Below are 18,304 nucleotides of genomic sequence, written 5' to 3'. Positions count from 1 at the left end.
ATTTTCCCTATATTATATCTTTTACCAAGTATCCCCTTTAGCTTTTACTCCATTCGTTCACTTTTTACTTGTCACTTATTTTCAGCATAATTTTTTTTAAGCCTACGAGAAATAACATCAATTAATATGAATATTATGATAAACACTTATATCAATCTTGTTTCTTAATTAACACCTTGTTTTGATGGTTGTTACATATTGTATTGTTAATTAAATACAATCTTTATTTTGATTGTTACTTAAATTTTATTTTATAGTATTTTCGTTTAAAAGTCATTCCTAGATAACAAAGAATTATCATGTTTTATGTAATGACCGATTTAATATGATCGCGTTTGTTTGCATCAAGTTTTAAAGAGATAGGAAAATAATTGCAATCACTAATAAAATATAGAGAAACATAATTTTATTCTTTAAGATCGTGAGTACAAATCTGTTGATCCTTTGATTCCTTTCTCATAAAATTTATTCATGATGCGAGGGACATATTTCTCAAAATAGAATGATTCATTTTGATCTCTTTATGAATATTTTATGAATTTATGGAACATTTGAGATGTCTCTAAAAGGAAATATAATACCTTTTTATATAGACATGAACTAGAGTCCAAGGTTAAATCGAACACACTTTCTATAGGCAGTGTCACACAAAATTTCAATATCTACGGCGTCGTTACGTTAACATTTTTTTTCTGAATTTGTCTTTACTTATTATTTAATAATCTTATTATATCATTTAGCTTACCTTTTTAAAGTAGCTCTATCATGTATCCTACTTTTATTTTGAGTTTATGAATCAAATTGTAAATGTGAGACATTATGCAATGACGAATAAAACAATACAATCTATTAAAATAATATAATGTAATATACTATACTACAGTATGATACATTACGAAATAATACATATAACCATTTAATCAAAATCAAAAAAACGTGTAAGATTCAAAATAAACAAGTAAAAAAGACGGAAGGATGGAGTGTCTTCTAAACAAAATGAAGTTAACTTAAAAGATATGCATAATACACAAATATGTCATTTAACTTTTTTACATATATGCCTTTCAACTTTAAGAATTTACAAGTAGACACTCAAATTGTATAAAATTAAACAAATAGATATACGCGTCCTACGTTGCATTCTGAATTGCAGTTTGCGTCCTACGTGATATCCTGTGTGTATTATGCCACATAGAATATATGTGTTTACTTTTTCAACTTTACATAAATTTAAATGTCAATTTATACCGACGCAAAGTTAAAGAGTATAAATGTGAACTGAGATAAAAAAAGGGAAAGATATTACACCCAAAAACTAACAAAGGTCCATGCAACACATGGCAAAAGAAAACAAATGTGAGTACTTGGGTCAGAATTGCATATCAAAATCAGACCTTCTAATTGGTGTAAATGTAAATACCCCTTATCCAATATCCTTATCTCCACCACATATATGTGAACAACAAATATGAATCTTCTTCAATCTCCACACATACATTGCTCAATTTTCCCCCAATTCCTCAATAATGGCTATGGCAACTCAAGCTTCCCTCTTCACCCCTGCTCTCTCCGTCCCCAAATCCACCGCTCCATGGAAACAATCCCTCGTATCCTTCTCTACACCTAAGCCACTCAAATCCACCGTCTCAGTAACCCGACCTATCCGGGCCATGGCTGAAGAAGCCCCAGCTGCCACCGAAGAAAAACCCGCTCCAGCGGGATTTACCCCACCTCAATTGGACCCAAACACACCCTCCCCAATCTTCGGTGGCAGCACTGGTGGGCTTCTTCGCAAAGCCCAAGTAGAAGAATTCTACGTCATCACATGGGAATCACCAAAGGAACAGATCTTTGAGATGCCAACAGGTGGTGCTGCTATAATGAGACAAGGACCAAATTTGTTGAAATTGGCAAGGAAAGAACAGTGCTTAGCTCTTGGTACAAGGTTGAGATCTAAATACAAGATCAATTACCAGTTTTACAGGGTTTTCCCCAATGGTGAGGTGCAATATTTGCATCCCAAAGATGGTGTGTACCCTGAAAAAGTGAACCCTGGCCGTGAAGGAGTGGGTCAGAACTTCAGATCCATTGGGAAGAACAAGAGTGCTATTGAAGTCAAGTTTACTGGGAAACAAGTGTATGATATTTAAGGTTGTGCACTTTTTTTTATTTTTTAATTTATGATATTGTAATTGTTAATGGTATTGTGATTATGTAGTGCATGTAACTTTTATTTGACACTACAAATACAGCATGGATCCTATTAAATATTTCTATCCTATTGATTACATATCTCCTTTTCTTTTTACTTGTTCATGTTTGACTTGATACCGTAAAAAAAAATAAAAATAATTTTAATATATTGAACAAGTAAAGATAGATGCAATAAGCATTTGTTTTGTTATGCATCAAGACACTCTTTCTACCATCACAAAATAGAAATACGAAAACGAACACACCATCCTCTCCAAATCTATAATTAACTTAATTGTAGTGAAACTTAATTCTAAAATTGTAATGATTTATAGTTTCATTCAATAATAATGAATGCATTAGTTTTGTGTATTAACTAATGCGTTGTTTGATCTCTTTTCCTTTTATCAATTACATCAATATGTCAATAATATTGAGATTAAACAGGTTAAATTGATGGGTCATGACTCAAACCCATTTTTAGGTCAATTTATCCAAAATGAATCATGATTCAATTTTTCATTTTAATCTCTTTAGTTTCAGCCCAATTTACTCGTATACTCGACACCCCAGTGTAAGATGCACTCTTGATGAAGATTACATTGACATGTTGAAGTATCTTTTCTTTATGAGTTGCTTAATTCATATCGTTAATACATGAAAATGTGTGTCATGGTACGTATTTTGCTGAAACTCCATTATCTTTATCTTTAACAAATGCCAAGCTTGTAGTTTTGGGGTGCCAATCACAAACCCTCCAGTTTTGGATCATGACAAACTCAAATTTGGAATCTATCATGTTTACAATTGCATTACCTTCAAAACAGCTTTCACCAAAACACAAAGTTCTCGTTGAAAAAGCCCCTTTAAGATGTTTGATACAAACGGCTGTTAAATAATGAAAATACACTACAGAATTATTATGAGATTATCGTCATCCGATTATTATTTGGTTAGCAAACTATAGCTGATATTACTCTGTCTACAGATTTTCTTTACCTTTTTGGGGTTGGTTGTGTTTCTTCAGTCTGTCATATAGTCAGATGAACCTTCTAGGAACAAGAGACCAACAATTATGTTGAAACTAAACCAAAATAAAAGCAAACAAATAAGTATAGGAACAAAGCAGAAGATATTATAAGAAACAGTTTTTCTTGATCTGTGGGGAGTGCAGTTACACTAGAAATGGCATCGAAGAAAAATTACTACTAGTTCATTATGGTCACATAAATTTGGAGTACAAATACAATCATTTAACTGCGGAAGGACAATAGAGATAAGAATGAAAAGCATCTGCGAGACTTATGTAATGTATGGACTGATCAGCTGAAGTGCCTTGTTATAGCAGCATCCTCCGCTGAAACAAACAACAAAATTATCAGGAAGATGGAGCCGAGTAAAAGGAAGGAAATCTCTTCTAGTTGGATACTTTAACCAGTGATGCTGACGGAACATGAAAATCTTGATCTAGAAATGAGAAAAAGAAATGGCTCCAAAAACACGCAAGAAATATTTCAGTCATTTAGGCTCCATGAATATCATACTCATATGTACGACCTTTAAGTCAATAGAGCAAAATGATATACGTAATATTTAAGCTTCAAACAGGAGCACATTAAGAAAAGGAACCTCAATATTGGTACATCTATAGGTTTTATGTAAATGGAGAAACTTACAGCAAATATTAAGCAGACGAAGAGACACGCTAGTGCACACCAGGCAGCCATCCTTCGAAGAATTCAACTCCATCCATCGGTGGAGGAGATAAGGCGCCAAGGGGTGTAACAGTTATCTGTAATTAAGGGTAATAACATGTTAATGATGAGTCACTAGCTAGAGTCATCAAAGAACTTCCATCAGTTAAATGAATTGTACATACATATCCTTGTCGAAGGAAAGAGTAATCATTATCACCTTCATCCATGTGTATTCCCCTAACCTGGGAAAGATAGCATAATAAATTTAGTAGCTGTAGGTAGACATTTTACCAAAAAAAAAAAAAGTACAAAGACAATTACAATGAAGCAATTTAGATAAATCAGAAAAGGAGTTGAACCCATAATAATTAAACTGTAAGACCTCAAACATACAAATATCAAGACTAGACTTTCCTTGTACAAATGTATTAGGTATATTAGCAACCCATTCTGTTCATCAAATGATTTTTTTTTTCTAGACCTCTTGTTCAGAGAGAGAGAAAGAGAGACAGATAAAAGGCACGTATAATCTACAGTGCACGGATTCAAGGAAGAAAACCTAGAAGAAAATGCTTCAAACCTCTCACCTCTCTCTCCTCCGAAAACAAGCGGACTGGAAAAAGAACTTAACATAGAGAATATGCTGAAAAATAACATGAAGGGTAAGATGTCCAGTATTGCGAATGAGACCAGAAAAGAGTATTCTGTAGCATGAGCAGGACAAATGATTTGAAAAGGCATTGATTAGAGCAAGGGATGAAATGCATTTGTGTGATAGCATAATCAAAATTTAGCAAATACGTGCTATATAGAAAAAGAGATAATTACTTCTCTCTTAAATATTAGGTGTTCTTTTTCTGTGCTTAAGGTGCTCTCTTCCACAGATGCCTCTTTACTAGCTGATGAATCCATTGTCATTGTGGATAACATTCTTCCTCCTTCTGCTTCTGAAACAACTTGCCTCCATCCCATTTTGAAAATAGTCTTGCCTTGCTTCGTCAGCCGATAACCCTATCAATAACAATCAATGTCTTTTTGAAGTCAGTAGCATATCTATTTTGGCAACTGTTGAACTGTGCGTCCATCTAAACTTAAAGCTTAAGTTGTTAGAGGTAGTACACTTAATTATATTATGTCCCAGCAAGCCTTCTCACATGCAGGCTTGATTTATTTTTTTCATGAACCAAACATGTGGAATGACGACAAATATGTACAATCATCTTAGGATTTCTATAAGGTAAATCAAAAAGATCTTTTATCTATAAGGTAAATCAAAAGATCTTCTATACTTCTTTCACTATTTTGAAATAATCTCCTATTTCTTCTTTCCAAAATCTATGTTTATGGCAATGGTACAAAAGCTGGTTTACCTTGCAATTGGCAACATCGGCTGGTACGTCTATGTTAAGAAAGCAACTTTGAGGATAAGTATTATTCTTGATCTCAGTCGATATAGCTGTAATGATTGGCATGCAAGCTTCAGCGGCCAATACGAAATCATCATCCTTGCTTTTTCCAGCAATCCTGAAGTTGACAAATTACATTGAAGAAGGAAGAATTATAAAGTAACTTGTCTTTGTGCTAACCCCAAGACAGGATAATGTGATGTAATATACCATTCATATGACAATGAGACAGAAGGAACACCATTGAAGAAAGCCTCTCGCGCACCAGCCACCGTCCCTGAGTAAACACTGCATCACCAAAATGGATCCATTAACATTAAGCTGCCCCTCGTTTTACTATAATACAAAAAGGCAAGTCTGCTGAGATATTATTAAATTAGTACTAATAGCTGGATTAAGAAATACTGCAAATCGTAACAAGAGGTAATAATTGACAACTTCATCTAGGATGATCTAAAGGCTAGATATAGTTACTTACATGTGATAACCGCAATTGCTACCCTTATTGATACCACTGACAACCTGCAAGCAGAAATTGACATAAGTACACATAGTGTAATGCGATGACACATATTAGGTTTTAGTACACATGTAGCCTGTAGGAAAAGCTCCAATGCAAGCTACTTAGACATCTATAGTATGGCGCAGCATTAAGTATCAGAAATAGGTCCAATAGAATTTAGAAAACCCTATCAGCAAATTAATTGTTAGCTAGTTATCATAATATCAGAAATGGGTCTACATAGCTAAAGAGGACCAAATGATATACAAAAATTCTGATCTCCCATTGTTTCTTTAACTGGACCTTTGCTCCTAATTTATTGAAGGAGTATCATCCCAGTAAGCAAGCTAGTTCACACATATTAGATACATCACTATGTATATTCGAAAGTTTTCTTCAATCTTTTCATGGTTTACCCCTGTTTGCGTAAAATTCACTAGTGAAACCATGAATGGCAGGGAAAAATACTATTTCCTCTTGTTTAGCTGGAAACCAGTAAAACATGTTCATCTTTTTGAGAAATTATGATAGTAAAAGAGGAAAAGAAGTTTCAGTAGCCAGTTTGTTTCTGAAAAAACTATTTTCTTGATTTACTACACACACACACTGCACGTATTGACAGATAGTTGAGCAACAAGTGTTGAAGCCAAGTAGTATGGAAAGATTCAAAGCAACTAAAAAGTTAAAGTCCTTCAACCTTGTGAACCCAACAAAAGCAAATCGGTTGCGTTACAAGGAAGAAGGAAACAAGAACTAAAAGAAACTTCCAACTTTTGTTTTTACTGTGTAACCTTTAATGTAATATTGAGCTAAATGAACTTTCTCTGTTAAAATAGAAATTTCCGACGAACATATATTTGACGAATGAAGCTAAGTGCTATATGACTACATCATAGGGAGGCAGAATAATTTGTCAAGTATTATCAAACGCTACCAGATCAGGTACAAAAGGGAAGAGCACTTTGGAGAGCCCAATGGAAGTGGAGTCTGCTGGGGTTCCTGCCGAAAGGAAAACAAAACGACTATGAGGGAGAAAGAGAGAGAGTTACGAAAACAAGTTATGAGAGTATCCCAAAAACGTTATGCTGAGCAAGCAGTATCATTCTGAATAATAAGCAGTTATATTTCAAAGTAGAAATATATGAAGGAACAAAAAAAAAAGGAGAACAACAAAAAGTAGAAAGATGTCAATTTCCTCCCCCAACACCATACAAAAGAAAAGATGTCAATCCCCCATGTTTCATCCAGTAAGTTGAAGATCAGTAAAAAACTGTTGTTTGCACTTTTTTATTCTTTTGGTAGAGTAAAGCAAAAGAATTGTAAGACTCCCACCTGGAAGTGGGATTTGAACTTATAACAGAATTCACTGAAGAAAAAATTCAGAATCTTGGTAAATCAAAAGTAATCTCGTATATATTTGCGGATGACAACATGTTAATATAGTATGGCATTAAAGAAAAATGAATCATGAATACCAGATCTTTCTACCCAATGGTTCAACTTCAAGTTCACAACAAAAATGTACGAAATGATCTATGATTTTAAAGCATTGTGGTAACCCATCAAACAGCCCGTTTATAGCCACCATTCAACAAAGAACAGAACACAGGAGATAAAACTTCAACTAAGCTAATTCTGAAAACATGAACCATGAGCCTGGAAATAACTAAAGTTGTCTACTATATTAGAGATTCAAAAGGACTATGAAACTTATTAGCTTATTTACTACCCTGACTAACCAGAAACTGCAAAGGCTGTTGCTCCACTGATGTCCACCTTCTTGATGGAAAGAGGGTGTTGCCATGAGACACAATGGCTAACAGCTGATTTTTCACTGGGCAAACAGGAATAAGAATTCAAAAAAATGATTATATATCCAAATAGAGGTTTATAGGAGTAAGAAAATTAGTCTTAGACGTCAACAAATAACCAGAGAGAAGAAAGGGAGCACAACAACAATAACAAGTGGGGTTTGCGGAGGGTAATATGCACACAAAGCTTATCCCCTACCTTTGTGGGGTAGAGAGGTTGTTTCCGATAGACCCTCAGTTAGAGAACAAAGGGAGCACATTGAAGTAAATTAGCAGAGAATGAGCTTCCCAGAACTTTGATTTATATGTCAGGCTTCTAGTCTTTTCTTTTTTTCTTCTGATGAGTATTTAAATCAGATATTTAATTTCAAACTATAACTATGACTTCATATCAAGAGTTGTGGTAGAGAATATCAGATAAAATTAACGTTATCAAAATGTTTGTTGATGATCATAATGACTGCAACTTGTAAGCAAATTATTAATGAATTTCCACCGGTGAACCATCAATCTCAATATAACAAGAGTAAGAGGCAGCTGGTCTTACGTACAAATTCACAAAAATACAAGCTAAATTACTATAGGTTGAGAGAGAGATACAAATCGGTATAAAAGAAATTAAGGAAGATCTGTGGGATTAGTGTTGTAATATTCTAAAAGGAACATTCTAGAGCATAGTAACTCCATAAACATGCTCCACTAAAACCTAATAGTAGAGGTTATCATTTAAGTTGCAGCCAAGAAGGAGATAGCAACAAAGATAACAGAGAGCAACTCGATAGAAAATTTGCATGTAAAAATTGTAAAACTGAAGTAGGTCTTTATTTTGCTATAACAAAAATTCAATTGGTGAACAAACAATTCTCAATATACAAAATAAATGACCAAAAATCCTATTGTCATCCTAGAAGTTTTCACCATGCGAATCAAATTATAGAAGTGAAAAAAAACAAAACAACAAAAATTTAGCAATTTCAAAATAGACCAGTACAGCAATCAATCGTAAAATTAGTGTAGATTGCAAGAGAGATAGAAACCGTACGAATCGGGAGCACAAACGAGGACATTGAAGAGATTAGAGGAGACAAGAACACGAACGAGAGATCTCAAGCCGGGAGCATCAATTCCATCGTCATTTGTGACCATCACCGACGGCTTACACTCGCTGCCGTTACTCTCCATTGAATTGTTTGGAGTTCAAACTGAATGCAAACAAAAATTTTGAATTGTTTGGGTAATAACAAGCCACCACTAGGCACTCATCCAAAAGGTTAAAAGAATTACACAGATTGGTGGAAATCCTACGTATTCGTATGAGTAGTTGGAGTCCTTTCACTTTTTTTTTTTAAAAAAATATCTCTGTCTGATTGATTGAGCTGCTCTACCTTTATTTTTTTAATCGAAAAAACTATTTAAAATATACATCTTATTTTATCATATTTCTTTAAATTTCTTATAATTTAATAAAAATTTAAAAATCTCCTCCCGAATGCAACACTCTCTCTGGCATACATCTATATACATCTGGGATACATAGATCCTATTTCTTTTGGATATATTCCTCGGTTATATATCCGAATGTTAATTGATATATGCAAAATTCATAAATATTAAGAGATTTTTGTAATTTAAAAAAAAATATAGAAAAATAATATAATTACCTCTTAACAATACGAGATTTCAATAAATTATATTTTTATTTACTTTTTTTAAAGATCGATCAGATTGCTGAATACTAAGGTCCTGCCCAACTTAACTTTGCTTGCCTAACTTCTTTTTTATTTCGCTAGTGACACTCGAATGGTGGAGCAATCTCATCACTATAAAGAGTTAGTTGCTTACCTAACTTTGATGACCTAATTTTTTGCTTAATTTTTGATAACTCAACTTTTTGCTGATTTTTAAGGGGTGACAAATTTTGATGATCTGACATTTTGCTTATTTTTAAGGGGCGTGATGAAATTTTGCAGGTCATTTATAATATATTTTATATTATTTAAAAGAGATCTTTATTTTTATTTATAAAATAAATCTAAAAATTATTTTATAAATAATTAGCCCGTCCAAATAGACTTTTAAAAAGTGGTTTTCAAGTAAAAAATAAATAGTCAAATTGAAATGACTATTAAGTGAAAAATAAAAAGTAGGAGATACTTGTTTTTTATTTTTGACTTATTTTAAGATATTTATTTTTGAGTTTTTGATTTATTTTAAATTATTTTCAGTCATTTTTAAACTTGTCAAACATTTCCTAATTTATTTTAAGTCTTTTTTTTTTACTTATTTTGAATTATATTTTTATATTTGTTAAACACTTTTAAAAGTCTAAAACTAATTTTAAAATATGTTTAATTAACTTTTAAACCAATCTAAATATCCTTTAAGAATCTTTTAACTTTTTAATTGATGTAACTTTTGATTTAATAATTGTGATTTGGATATGCCAAGTTTTTATCCTAATGAAAAGTGGCAACTTTTGTATGATATCTTGAATAAAGTACTGCTGATGCTTATTTGGCCATACATTATAAAGGGATCTCACTTGAATTATTTAGCAGAGTGCACAAGCCTTTTCTTTTCATAAGTAATTGAAGATATTTAACTTTCCACGAGGATAAAAAATTTGTGGAATGTGGATTATTATTAAAAATAGAAAAAAAAAATTCTCTAGAATAAAAAGTGATTGTTTTGTTTATAGTGCAAAAGTGTCACTAGAAAATACCACCTCCGTCCCTATTTACTTGATCATATTTTCTCTTTTAGTTGTTCCTATTTACTTGTCCATTTTGACAAATCAAGAAAGGACAAAAAAAAATTTCTATTATATTCTCATTTAAACTTCTTGAAAGTTTCCAAATTTTAATTCATCATTTTTAAAAATATAATTAATATAACTTTACTATGCTAATTATTGTTATCTTAATATGTGTGTCACTTCTAAAGTGGACAACTAAATATGGACAGAATAAGTGTGATTAAGCGGAAAATAAGATAAACGTAATTAAAAACTTTTGATATTCTTATCAGTTAAAATGACAAAAGCAGTCTGCATACACCTGTAATTTTCAATTGTTTACAACGATAAAGAAAAAAAAAATTAAGTAGTTATTATATTTATTAATATTTAAACATATAATAATTATATAAATAAATTAGTTTCTATCAATAACATAATTGATTGAGTTCACGTACAATGAGATATAAAACCAAAAAAGAATATGAAAAAAATTAAAGATACATATATAAATTATATTATAATAAAGAAATTATGCATAAAACAAATTGACTTTCTTTAATTAAAATCAAATCATCTTAAAGTATTGTCGGACTTTTATCAATATAAAATCAATTCAAACTAAATCACTAGTTCATTTTTTTCTGATTCGACAATTTGCGGTTTGTTGTTCATATTTTATTCACCTCTAAGAAAATATAATTAGAAAAAAATGGCAAATAACTTGGATTTAGTATTGCTTTTATCTTTAATTTACATCATTTTTTTAATTTTTCTTTATATGTAATTTTTTAAATTTTTTCTTTGTAAATAATTGAAAAAGGAGATATTTCTGATTTTGCAAAAAAAAATTAAGGAGAGAAGGATATAAATCAGTAAATATAAAAAAATAATATGCAAGTTACAAAAAAAGGTACATAATTAGGGATGGAAATAGCAAATTACTTGAATGAAATTTTTGAAATCCAAGAAGGTTATTAATTAATTTTTCCCAAAGTTATCATTCTCTAATGGGTTTTTTCAAATCCAACGCGGACTATATTTAGTTTTAAGAACAAAATTAAAGAAATCAAAGAATAATATTGTCAAATGACTATTTAACTAGTATGATTATCATATATCATATATTTATATAAAAGAGAATTCTAGTCCCGCCTACGTGGTGTTACCAAAAGTAAGATTTTTTTTAAAATTTATATAATTTCAGAATTAGTCATTTTCTTTCAAAAAATTGTGATTTTTATGCAAAGTTGTGACTTTAATGAATAGTTGCGACTTTTATGAAAAGTTATGATTTTGATGAAGAATTGCGACTTTTATGAAAAGTTATGACTTTGATGAAGGGTTGTGACTTTATGAAAAGTTGTAACTTTTATGAAAGATTGTGAACTTTTCGAAGGGTTGCAACTTTACCAAATAGTTGTAATCTTTCTGTTAAGACACAATAAATAGTTGTTGACACTACCCTTTATTGTCTATAAATAGAGGGATTTCCTCTTATTTTAAAACAACAAAAAATATAATCTTCTTCTTCTTCTACTTTCACAAAATTAAATATTAGTGTACTTTGCTCTTATTGAATGACTTACTGACACCATTGTTTTTGTATCAATAAGTTGGTAAATAATATCGTTCCATCCTCAAAGGATGTAATTCTTTAAACCTATGGTATTGAGGGGAATAGTTTTCTTAAGAGGACATTGTTCATTCAGTGGATTCAATTTTTTCCTTTCTATTTCATTCTATTTTTATATATCCTGATATAATTTTTTTACACTCATTAATTTATGTCTATGATATTAATTGTTGTGTTTAGTACATGTTTTAAACTCTGTTTTTATATTTCTATAAAGTTATTGTCTCTGGTTATATTGAACATATACGCATATAGTACGTATAATGATTGTACAAAAAATATTTGTTGTACTCAACTCCATGAATTTATGTTTTGATATTCTATATTAAATTTTATAACTTAAAAGTACTATATATAAATTTACATGCTATCTATTTTTACATAGATATGAAATTTCTCGCTTATAATCTATGCAACTAAAATGTTTCTTTATATTACGAAATGACTTTGTATATATATTCTTATTTTCTTCTTTATTTTTCTTTTAATGTTGATTTAAGATATCGTGATTTATTATTTCGTGAATAATTCATTCATTATATGTTCTTGAGTTATGTGATAATAACAAATAATCAAATTCTTGTTGGAATATTGCAAATATTTTTTTAAGAACCTATTTTCTCATTATTTTTTATGTATGGATATTAATTAAAAAATTAATTACAAATGCAATGCAATTATTATTTATAACTGCGCGAAGCGCAAGCAAATTACTTACTTAACTCTATAAAGAGGGAAAAAACGTATCCGCCTCCAGTGTTTACACCAAGCTAATACAATTTTCATTATTATGTGATTTAATAAAGTAAAAACAATAAGTTTCAACACATGATATGCATGTATTGTTTAATGTAAACACACGATGCGGATAAATTTTACCCCTATAAGGAGTGTGTCAAACACCCCAATAATTATAATCATCTCTCTTGACTTTGTTAATGTAAGAATTCTTTAGTCAAGTCTACTGACAACAAAAATTAAAATTTTGTTTGGACATGAAATTTAATTTGTAATCATTATTAATAGACATAAATTTTTTGTAAATTGTGAATATTACCGAAGTTGCATCACTTCTTTATATAATACCACCAAATGAAGCAAATAACAAAATTAATATACACGATTATAAAGATATTCAAAAAAAATATGCATCAAATTTTAGTTTAATTAATAACTAAAATTAAACACGAGTTGTAGCATTTGCTTAATGCAATTTTCATTTGTTAAAAGCTGAAGATGAGAAAAGGGAAGCAAATTTAATAGGATGTTTTAGCCAATGCCACTGAAAAAACAGCAGTATTGCAGTTGCAGGATACACCAAGTGCTTAAGAAAAAATGGAGGAAAAATTCGAGATCAAGATTACACTCAATGCATCCATCCAAAAGTCTAGGATGTTGTGTTAGAGAATGACAAAAGTTCCACATTGGTGGTTAATGAGATGGGTGGACTCCTTATAAGACTTGGGCAATCCTCCTCCCTTTGAGCTAGCTTTTGGGGTGTGAGTTAGGTATAAGACCTAATTTTACATGGTATCAGAGCAGGGCCCGTCTCACCCGATGTTGGGGTCCCCAAAATTAAAATTGCCCACGCACCATATGCTAAGCACTGGGCGTGAGGTGGGGTGTTAAAGAATGACAAAAGTCCACATCGGTGGTTAATGAGATGGGTGGACTCCTTATAAGGCTTGGACAATCCTCATCCTTTGAGCTAGCTTTTGGGGTGTGAGTTAGGCCTAAGACCTAATTTTACAGTATTGAGATAGATCAATATAATAAATTTATGCTTCATGATGGCTCAAATTTTGGCTCAAATTTTTTGACGATATAGTCGATACATTTAAAGCATTAATCTTCGAACAGAAAGTACATTTAAAGCATTAATCTTCGAACAGAAAGTACAGTCAGTAGTCAAATGGATAACTCACTCCTAATCAAAGAGTGCTCGCAGACACCAGGAAGCCATTTTTTGTAGAATGCAACACTATCTACCTCCGCAGGAGATAAGGCGGAAAGGGGAGTAACACTAATCTGTCATTAAAAGAAAGTGGAATGTCAATGTTCATGTCTGTTAGAATTTCAATTTCATCACATAATTACAGAGTTTTACATACATATCCTGCTTGAAGGGATGAGTAATCAGTATCGTCATTATCCACTGCTGGTGATTCCGCAGTCTAGAAACATTAACATACAATTGCATTTATTCAGTAGATAAATAGAAAAAAAGGAGCTAGAAGGAGGGGGCAGTATTTAGAATAAGCAACACAAATTAACAGAAAGAGATCTCACGTCTAACTTAAACATTAGATGTTCTTCTTTGGTGCTTAATGCGCTCTCTTCTGTACATACTTCTGTATTTTCTGGTGGTTTTATCTCCATTACTTTTGTTTGTGATGTTGTACCTTCTTGTGCTTCAGAAGTAACTTGTGTCCATCCCATTTTGTAAAAACATTTCCCCTGCTTAGTCAGCCGATAGCCCTAGGAGTACAACAATCAAACATCTCTTGTTGGTGTACATAGTATCTATTAGGCATATAATGCTAACATTATATCCAACAAAGTGAGAATCTCTAAATCAAGCATGGAAACATTTTCTAAACATGCAGCCTTCTACGTCAACGACAGAAATGTACTTAACTTTGAAAGTATCAGGAATAACGACAAAAAAATGTCACAAAGAGCCTGCATATTCAACTTTATGTTTTTATCAGTTTTCCTGTCCTTATCTGCTGAATTTAAGTTTCATATTTCTCCTACCTGAAGTTGTTCAATCAGTCAATATCATTCTTGAATACAAATTTAGCGTTCATCAACTACTAGAGTTTACTTCAAACTCAACTTGGATTAGCATATGCTAGAATTTATGTCAAATTCGACTTGGGCGAGCAAGTAGCTATACAGAAAAAACTAAAATGCCATGGTAGTCCAGTTAGGCTTGTAATGCATTGATTGAAGCTACTCTTAGAATGTCAAGACCAAGATCCAATCAAGTCCTAAAGCTCATTGAAGAGTTATCGAAGCAAAATTTGAATTTGCTGCTTATTAAAGGTTTACTGAAGCAAATAACATAATATTCATGACAATCAAACCTATCTTAAATAATATGTGTCTGGTTAAATGCTCCGAATCATGGTATCATAGGTATCCATTAGCTCATCTTTCTGAATTCGAGATGTTGGTGAAAGGAAAGGCAGAAAGGAAAAAAGAAAAGAAGAAAAGTGGTACATCAATTTAAGCAAATAGAGAAGCCTATAAGCAAATATGATCCTCCGATCAATGTTGTGCAAGGACGTCCCAGGAAAATATGTTAAAAGAGGAAGCAAAGAAATATATGCAAGTGAAAACACCCACTACTGAAGGAATCAATAGACAATCATGATATCAGGACAAAATGCCACATCTAAATTGTGAGATCAGGTTTTATGTCCCTTTATAACTAAAAGGCAATGATCACAAAAATCCCACCGCTTACCTTGTTGTTGGCAACTTCTCGTGGTACATTTATATTCAGAAAGCAATTCTGAGGATAAGTCTTATTCTTGATCTCAGCCATCATAGCAGTGATGATGGGTATGGAAGCTTCAGCACACAATGTAAAATCATCAACATCGAGTTTTCGACCAACCCTGAAGTTGATAGGAGGTTAAACCAATGAAAAAGGAACAACAGAACTATTTTATACTAATTGGTAGGATGATTAACTTTACATATTATAGCAGTCATATGATACAGCGACGGAAGGAATTCCATGGAAGAAAGCCTCTCGTGCACCACCCACTGTCCCTGAATAAACACTGCATTTCCAATATTAGATAAAATTTACACGGGCACGAACAACAAACCACTTAAGTGAAGTTCGGGAAATAATAACCAAGAAAGGATAAACTTATACTCTGGCCCTAGTTCTACCAGAAAGAAGTAAAAAGTACTCTAGTGTAGCATTTGAAAGTACATAAGACAGTGTTTTCTATAATGTATCATGAATACCTAAGTGGTGCAAGGTTAAAAATGTGAAAATTGGTCAAATGACTAATTATAACTAATACAAATTGCACAACTAACAAAAAGAAAATAAGGAAATTGAAGGAGGGTATCAATTAAGCATTTCACAGAAAGGATCTAAAGGCTCTACAGAGATATTTACTTACATGTCATAACCACAATTGCAGCCTAAATTAATTCCACTGACAACCTGCAAGCATAAATTGATGAGAGTTAACATACTGTATTGTGACAAGCTCTATCAGGAAATAGCATGTATATACAGGCTGCAAGTACAAGTAAAAGGAACGAAACAACCCAAAAGAAGATGTTTGTTTTGTGCTTGTATGTCCAAAATGTATTTTTTTCATAAAAATGAAACAGAATATATGTACATGAAGTTAATGAAGATCATATATAGTTCATACACAAATATGTGATAAGTGAAGCTACATGCTAAATCAATATATAAGCCGAGCATTAGTCTCCAAAGCTACCAGATTAGGTACTGAAGGAAATATCTTTTTGGAGATCCCTAGGGAAGTTGAGTCTGCTGGAGTTCCTGCCAAATGAAACCAGAGTGTTTGTGTGAGTGAAAAAGAGAAAAGAGCACAATTATCATTTAGGTTATAACTGAAGTCTGATAACAGGTTGTCTCTAAGGGAACTGTAAAACTCTGAATCAAACTGACAGGTGTTCGAATTAGAAGATATCACTTGCTTATGTTTAATTTACAAGATTGAAATTCAATATTAGAACTTCTGTTCTCATTTTTTCATTTTCCAGTAGTAGGATAGTGTAAGATAATCAGTCCAAATCGCACCAGTTTGCGGGAATATGAATAGATACAACTTACAAGCACAAAATACTACAATTTCTTAAAGCTATGAGTGGTAACAACCTTTAAGAGACATTAGAGGCAATTGTTCTTTTCCTTAATTTAGGACAACATAGTGGTTCTGGCTTATGGAGGGTCAGTACTCAGTTGGATCATTTTGTATAGCTGAACACATTTTGCTGAATAATTTTGAAACTTGCGTTAGATAATACAACAAAAGATATTAGGTTGTTATTTTACTCTATCAAAATGGCAATAGAATATATTTACGTACTATTGAACCAAAAAGAAGAAGTGATTTGAAAGAAAGTAAGTACACAAGAAATCAAATTAGCTTGTGCAGATCTTTTCACCATTTTTCCACCGCAAGAAGACTGAATCAATTTGAGATTTTAAAGCATTGAAAATATCAAACCACCAATTTCATATAGATAGACAGTTATGCAATTGATAAAAGCCAATAAAAACAGTACTCAGAGATGTATATTGATTCAAATTAATAAATCAAAACGATTAACATAACACTAGAAAAATCAAAGATAGAATTAAGAATGCAAATCTAAGCAGTTCTCCATTAGCAAATTATGTAACACCAAAACTAACCAGAAACTGCAAAAGCTGTGGCGCCAGGGACATCAACTTTCTTAACCGTAACCACGCGTTGCCATGAAACACAATGACTAGCAGCTGATCTTTCACTGGAAGACGGAAATAAATCGAGGCATAAGAAATATCAGAAAGCTTCTAGTGGAAGTTCTTTAACATATATAATAGGTGTTAGATGCTTAAGTATAGTATATCAGATATGTATTGAAAAATCCTCACAGTTTAACTTCTCGGATTGAGTCAGGGCCAAATTAAACTCAATTTTTCATCACAAAATCCATTTACAATTCTAATTGCAGATAAAACAGAGAGACAAATTAAGCTCATTGAATATACAGGTTAGTAATAAAAGAGAAGAGCAGTACGAGTCAGGAGCAAAAACGAGGACATGGAAGAGATTGGTGGAGACGAGGGCACGAACAATAGCTCTCAAAGCAGGTGCATCAATTCCGTCATCGTTGGTCACCATCACCATCGGCTTATCACCGGAGACACTGTTCCCGTTCTCCATTAATGCAACAAAATGGAGAAACTGAAAAGTGAAATCTCTCTTTCGTTTTTTTATTTATCGTTTGACACTGGCACAATGAGAGTTGCGCCCAGCTATCAGAATAATATTCGACTGTGTAAAGGGAAAATGTGCAGGCAGTAGGCAAATAGAATGGAAGCATATGTCAATTGCACTATGCATGATGCCTGATGGATTATTATTGTAATGCCAAACTTTATTCTTCATATCTTTCTCGAAGATGGGTTGTTTTTGAATTAATACCTCAGATGGTCACTCAACTTTGCACTATTCTCTCAGAAAGTCATTGAACTTTCAATTTTTCCTCAAAAGTCACTCAACTATCCACTCTTATCTCAGAAAGTCACTCAACTTTCAATTTTCCCTCAAAA

The 18,304-nt window shown here is 32.1% G+C and overlaps 3 protein-coding genes across 3 annotated transcripts; 1 reads left to right on the top strand and 2 right to left on the bottom strand.

The window, feature by feature from the left end:
- The first annotated feature begins 1,464 nt into the window (after positions 1-1,464).
- Positions 1,465-2,281, top strand: LOC107023072 (photosystem I reaction center subunit II, chloroplastic). The gene has a single exon (XM_015223619.2). The coding sequence runs from the start codon at positions 1,527-1,529 to the stop codon at positions 2,148-2,150; it is 624 nt and encodes a 207-aa protein (XP_015079105.1). The 5' UTR covers positions 1,465-1,526; the 3' UTR covers positions 2,151-2,281.
- Positions 2,282-3,308: 1,027 nt separating this feature from the next.
- LOC107023071 (5'-nucleotidase SurE-like) lies at positions 3,309-9,091 on the bottom strand. The gene is made up of 10 exons (XM_015223618.2): positions 8,652-9,091; positions 7,538-7,632; positions 6,733-6,797; positions 5,775-5,818; positions 5,507-5,584; positions 5,261-5,414; positions 4,719-4,901; positions 4,073-4,132; positions 3,870-3,985; positions 3,309-3,550 (listed from the first exon to the last, which is right to left on the bottom strand). The coding sequence occupies exons 1-9, from the start codon at positions 8,789-8,791 to the stop codon at positions 3,899-3,901; spliced, it is 906 nt and encodes a 301-aa protein (XP_015079104.1). The 5' UTR covers positions 8,792-9,091; the 3' UTR covers positions 3,309-3,550; positions 3,870-3,898.
- A 4,658-nt stretch (positions 9,092-13,749) lies between these two features.
- Positions 13,750-18,066, bottom strand: LOC107022577 (5'-nucleotidase SurE-like). The gene is made up of 9 exons (XM_015223172.2): positions 17,770-18,066; positions 17,402-17,496; positions 16,458-16,522; positions 16,128-16,171; positions 15,687-15,773; positions 15,452-15,605; positions 14,269-14,457; positions 14,091-14,153; positions 13,750-14,007 (listed from the first exon to the last, which is right to left on the bottom strand). The coding sequence occupies exons 1-9, from the start codon at positions 17,913-17,915 to the stop codon at positions 13,888-13,890; spliced, it is 963 nt and encodes a 320-aa protein (XP_015078658.1). The 5' UTR covers positions 17,916-18,066; the 3' UTR covers positions 13,750-13,887.
- Between the last annotated feature and the right edge of the window lie 238 nt (positions 18,067-18,304).

This window comes from Solanum pennellii, chromosome 6, assembly GCF_001406875.1.
Source record: "Solanum pennellii chromosome 6, SPENNV200".
Taxonomy (NCBI): Eukaryota; Viridiplantae; Streptophyta; class Magnoliopsida; order Solanales; family Solanaceae; genus Solanum; species Solanum pennellii.
Note: the sequence above shows the minus strand (reverse complement) of the source record. Positions and strands in the feature narration are given on the sequence as shown.

Excerpts from the sequence above, each read along its gene's own strand:
- LOC107023072 (XM_015223619.2), top strand. The coding sequence starts at position 1,527 with ATGGCTATGGCAACTCAAGCTTCCCTCTTCACCCCTGCTCTCTCCGTC.
- LOC107023071 (XM_015223618.2), bottom strand. The coding sequence starts at position 8,791 with ATGGAGAGTAACGGCAGCGAGTGTAAGCCGTCGGTGATGGTCACAAAT. Across the intron at positions 4,902-5,260 it reads CCGATGTTGCCAATTGCAAG|GGTTATCGGCTGACGAAGCA; the intron begins GTAAACCAGCTT and ends TGTTATTGATAG. Across the intron at positions 4,133-4,718 it reads ACCTAATATTTAAGAGAGAA|GTTAGGGGAATACACATGGA; the intron begins GTAATTATCTCT and ends TATCTTTCCCAG.
- LOC107022577 (XM_015223172.2), bottom strand. The coding sequence starts at position 17,915 with ATGGAGAACGGGAACAGTGTCTCCGGTGATAAGCCGATGGTGATGGTG. Across the intron at positions 16,172-16,457 it reads TTCCTTCAGTACCTAATCTG|GTTGTCAGTGGAATTAATTT; the intron begins GTAGCTTTGGAG and ends TTATGCTTGCAG. Across the intron at positions 15,774-16,127 it reads TGCAATTGTGGTTATGACAT|TGTTTATTCAGGGACAGTGG; the intron begins GTAAGTAAATAT and ends TTGGAAATGCAG.